A 4,296-nucleotide genomic window follows, 5' to 3' on the forward strand; every position below is an offset into this window, starting at 1 on the left:
TCAGCTTTCATACGCATCTTTTGTATTCAATCTATCTATTATAGTTTTCGAGAAAATCAATGAAATGTAAAAACACTGCCCCTTTAGACTAGTTCGCGCCTCCCCTTAGACTTGTTCACGCCTGCCTCACAGTTTGGAAAACGCTGAATTAACTTATCATCATGGAATGGAATCAATTATGTAATGTTGCAAATACATAGTTTTTTTTATTTAAAAATTTCCTTAAAAAGTTTGGAGCGATCACGAATTTGTGTTGTTAAATTTCTTAATTGTTTTCTTGAGATTTTTTTTTAAATATTTGAGCCTAGAATACAGGCAACCAAATGTACATAACCTCCGTTACATCAAAATAAAAAAAACAACTTATGAACAAGATATTTAAGACTAAAAAAGTCAATGTAGTGAAAAACAAAATGATAAGATAAATTTTTCTTGTTATAAATATAGCATATAGATGTTTGCAAGTAAACATCTTCGCAAGTTATCAGTGTTTAATAAAGTAATTTCTGATAAACCAACAGTATCCGAGGTGTTGTCCTCTTATCTAACTCAGTGCAGTGAGCCCCCATGGACATCATACTTTATTAAGGTACAGCAATGAGAAAGTGTTAATTATTAAGTGTATCTTTTTAAATTTTTTAAAATTTACAGTACAGCAGTATCGTTGATGACCAATGGGGTAAATCTCATTTCAATTGGAAAGTGGGCGAATCAAACTATCACATATTAAGGACAGGCTGTTATCCGTACATCAAATACCATTGCTCTAAACGTGCTGAGCAGGATTTAACTGTGGACGATTATTTCTTCAGATTCATCAAAGTTTGTAACTTGGGTAATGCAGTTTTAGTTTATTTTTTTAGGAAAGATTACATTTTGTTGTTGTAGGAATACCCTGTTTAGCGTACGGTATTGCAGCGAAATTTTTAATCAAACATTTGGAAGTGGTGCATACTGCTAAAGGCCCGGTAACTATTTACTTCCTCTATCCTGAAGACAAAGGCTCAAGATACTAAAGGTTAGCTCTACCAATATAATATAGTTGATATGGATCTAGGTGAGATGTCCATAAGAATCTCGCCGCGATCTTCGTCGTATATTCTAAAGGCTTCCACGTAATTGTTGCTCCTGAAATGGACAAATATTAACGTTTATAACATATTTCAATATGTTTTAAATTTGTGAAGTTCATATACTGGTATCAATAGATAATTTGTATGTGATTTGATGGGGTTATCAAAATAATTAAAACGTAAATAATTACTTGTTTAAGACAACGATGGTCGTTCCATTATCAGGTCTTTGAAAGGCGATTACTTTTAAATTCTCGTGTTTATCAATGTCGAAACGAATCGATTGCTTCGGCAGGAATTTGGAGAAGTGTCCCATAATATAGAACATGGGTTGTTTAAAGAATTCCCCATTGGTTGCGTTAACAATTATAGGTGAATCGACGTTGTTGTTGATATACGTTGGTCCCCCTGTCAAATCCAGAGCAACGTTCCAATCCATCCAACCACCCAGCCAGTTTTCTAAATCCTGAAGTGTAATATGTAAAATGTAAGGGTTATTAGTATTGCAATGAAATATGCCTTACATCAATAATATCAGTAGCATAATCTTCAGCTCTGTCCCATGATCCCAATTTTACAGCATCTTCAAAGATGAACGTTCCTGCGTGAAATATGATTCTATTTACTTAGTTAATGAATCGTGGATAATCAATTATATACCTCTGCAAGCTTCAGTTCCAAGAAGGAATAAATCAGGGTGTTTCTCGTGAAAATTGGCCACCCATTTGATCGGTACAATCATATCCCAATACCAGTGAATGCCAACTCCATCCAAATACTTCTTGAACTCTTGATCTTCTAATTGCTATAACAATACTATTTTAATTTATATTTTCTAAAAGAATTACAAACCGAATACCTTTTCTAAAATTGGAAGCAAAAATCTTTGGTCATCCAACGCAATCACTTTCAAATCAGCGTAGGAAGAATTCTTAATGGTTGGCCCTAAATTGTCCCTCACCCACTTAGTCTGGTTTCAATGAATAGCGTTAGTATTGAAATGCAAATATTAAATAAAAAATGGTTTACGTGATTCTTAGGTGTGAAACCCACTGTCGGTATTCTATTGAATGGAGCCAAGACCAAGCTGAGTTCGTTTCCGGTGGTGATGCCCCAGAACTCCACGCCTTGCTCTTTGTACAGATCCAAAAACCTCAAGCAATAGTCCACCCACGCCTGGTAATATTCCTGCTTGAGGAAACCGGAGCCAGCGTAATCGTTGTTGGTCTTCCATTCTTTAGGAGAAATCCAAGCCGACGCCAGAAAGTCCAATTTCTTATTCGACATCCTCTCAGCAGCCTTGATCAACGGCAACTAATACGCAATTGATCACAGATTAATTCATATAACAATTATCTAAATAAATACTTTCAGTTCGAAGTCTTCCTTCGACAAAGTGTAGTTTTCGGCGGAGAAGGTCGGGTCTTGGTCCAAATACGAATACCCGTAGGTGGAGAAATCGGTTCCGCCGATTGGGACTCGCACCATGTTATACTCGATCCCGTCCTCCGAAAAGTATGATCTTGAAAATCAACACCAGTTGCAAATCGCGAAATTATATTATATTTATACCTAAGAAGATGTTCTCTTGCTTTCTCGTTCAATCCCATGAGGTTCACACCGACGGCATCGGTAAACGCTCCACCGAATCCGATGATCTCCTGGTAAGTCTTTAACCTGTTTATGGTCAAAGCCTTACCCGAAGCTTTCCCGAAATTCCCGGTAGTCTTTGTCAATCTATGCCCACGTTTGTTGCTCGTGTACAGGACGTAACTACCCTCCGGTTGCTTCTCAACGGGATCGATGGTATCGCAATAATCTGCCGTGCAGACGCACACGGTCGCACCATTGTTGAAATCCCTATGGTCGCAGTCTTGACTTCCAACCACTGGATGGTAAAAAACATTAAAATATTAGAATTTTCTTGATGCTCGAGAAATTAGCTTATTAGAGATGATTTTCTTGTGTGTTTTAAAGCAGTTGAATTGCAGATTATGAGATTTATATGCACTTACCGAAGGGAAGGACTAACAGTATAACAACTAAACGCATTGCTCGTTTCCTGCTGTTCGGCTCGCCAATCGAGTTACATGTGTCGCGTTTGTTAAAGATCCGAACGCTTTATGTAGCTTTTATTTAGTTGAAGCCTTCCTAATATACTGCTTGTGCATATGTAAACGCACTTGACTACAATTTATCATTTATTTGTGGTGTTTATCTTTCGAGAGTTTTGATTTGCAAGTGCTCGATTATCTTTCATTGTTTTCCATTATTGTTGATCTTGAGATATGAAATGCTATATTTATTTATTTATATTCATTATATAATTTTATTTTCGCACTTTCATTGCGTTTGATCAATAAATCGCAGCTGAGATTTTGTTCATTCAATGCAATCAACTAATCCCATTATTTTCAATTAAAGTTTTAATCTGGTTGTCGGCAACTACCAATGGTTTAAGTGAGCATTCAAGATCTTCACACATCGTATCATCAACATGAAATTTTGCAAACCAATTTTTCTTACAGCATCTTCTAATATCTTACATATCTTTTCTGTTTATGTTGCATATTTTCCTTTCCAGAAATTACAAATAAAAAACTATCAAACACAGATCTTGAGATATGAAATGCTATATTTATTTATTTATTTTCATTATATAATTTTATTTTCGCACTTTCATTGCGTTTGATCAATAAATCGCAGCTGAGATTTTGTTCATTCAATGCAATCAACTAATCCCATTATTTTCAATTAAAGTTTTAATCTGGTTGTCGGCAACTACCAATGGTTTAAATGGTTTAAGTGAGCATTCAAGCATCTTCTAATATCTTACATATTTTTTCTGTTTATCTTGTATATTTTCCTTTCCAGAAATTACAAAAAAAAACTATCAAACACAGATCTTGAGATATGAAATGCTATATTTATTTGTTTATATTCATTATATAATTTTATTTTCGCACTTTCATTGCGTTTGATCAATAAATCGCAGCTGAGATTTTGTTCATTCAATGCAATCAACTAATCCCATTATTTTCAATTAAAGTTTTAATCTGGTTGTCGGCAACCACCAATGGTTTAAATGGTTTAAGTGAGCATTCAAGCATCTTCTAATATCTTACAAAACTTTTCTGTTTATGTTGCATATTTTCCTTTCCAGAAATTACAAAAAAAAAGTATCAAACACAGATCTTGAGATATGAAATGCTATATTTATTTG

General features: G+C 34.8%; 2 protein-coding genes across 2 annotated transcripts; one reads left to right on the forward strand and one right to left on the reverse strand.

Moving 5' to 3' along the window:
- Positions 1-340: 340 nt before the first annotated feature.
- On the forward strand, positions 341-1,016 carry LOC108559458 (uncharacterized protein C15orf61 homolog). Its single transcript, XM_017916756.1, has 3 exons — positions 341-589; positions 652-835; positions 889-1,016. The coding sequence occupies exons 1-3, from the start codon at positions 455-457 to the stop codon at positions 1,014-1,016; spliced, it is 447 nt and encodes a 148-aa protein (XP_017772245.1). The 5' UTR covers positions 341-454.
- LOC108559457 (glucosylceramidase-like) lies at positions 897-3,207 on the reverse strand. The gene is made up of 9 exons (XM_017916755.1): positions 3,089-3,207; positions 2,646-2,961; positions 2,442-2,595; positions 2,103-2,387; positions 1,933-2,043; positions 1,734-1,878; positions 1,598-1,674; positions 1,265-1,539; positions 897-1,128 (listed from the first exon to the last, which is right to left on the reverse strand). The coding sequence occupies exons 1-9, from the start codon at positions 3,123-3,125 to the stop codon at positions 1,026-1,028; spliced, it is 1,503 nt and encodes a 500-aa protein (XP_017772244.1). The 5' UTR covers positions 3,126-3,207; the 3' UTR covers positions 897-1,025.
- Positions 3,208-4,296: the final 1,089 nt, after the last annotated feature.

Source organism: Nicrophorus vespilloides, unplaced genomic scaffold, assembly GCF_001412225.1.
Source record: "Nicrophorus vespilloides isolate i.1.1-1 unplaced genomic scaffold, Nicve_v1.0, whole genome shotgun sequence".
In the NCBI taxonomy this organism is placed as follows: Eukaryota; Metazoa; Arthropoda; class Insecta; order Coleoptera; family Silphidae; genus Nicrophorus; species Nicrophorus vespilloides.

What these genes read in the sequence shown, in the direction of transcription:
- LOC108559458 (XM_017916756.1), top strand. Translation starts at nt 455, where the DNA reads ATGTTTGCAAGTAAACATCTTCGCAAGTTATCAGTGTTTAATAAAGTA. An exon ending in GGACATCATACTTTATTAAG is followed by an intron (nt 590 to 651) that starts GTACAGCAATGA and finishes TAAAATTTACAG; the next exon opens with TACAGCAGTATCGTTGATGA. An exon ending in CATCAAAGTTTGTAACTTGG is followed by an intron (nt 836 to 888) that starts GTAATGCAGTTT and finishes TTGTTGTTGTAG; the next exon opens with GAATACCCTGTTTAGCGTAC.
- LOC108559457 (XM_017916755.1), bottom strand. Translation starts at nt 3,125, where the DNA reads ATGCGTTTAGTTGTTATACTGTTAGTCCTTCCCTTCG. An exon ending in GTTTCACACCTAAGAATCAC is followed by an intron (nt 2,044 to 2,102) that starts GTAAACCATTTT and finishes CATTGAAACCAG; the next exon opens with ACTAAGTGGGTGAGGGACAA. An exon ending in TGCTTCCAATTTTAGAAAAG is followed by an intron (nt 1,879 to 1,932) that starts GTATTCGGTTTG and finishes GTATTGTTATAG; the next exon opens with CAATTAGAAGATCAAGAGTT.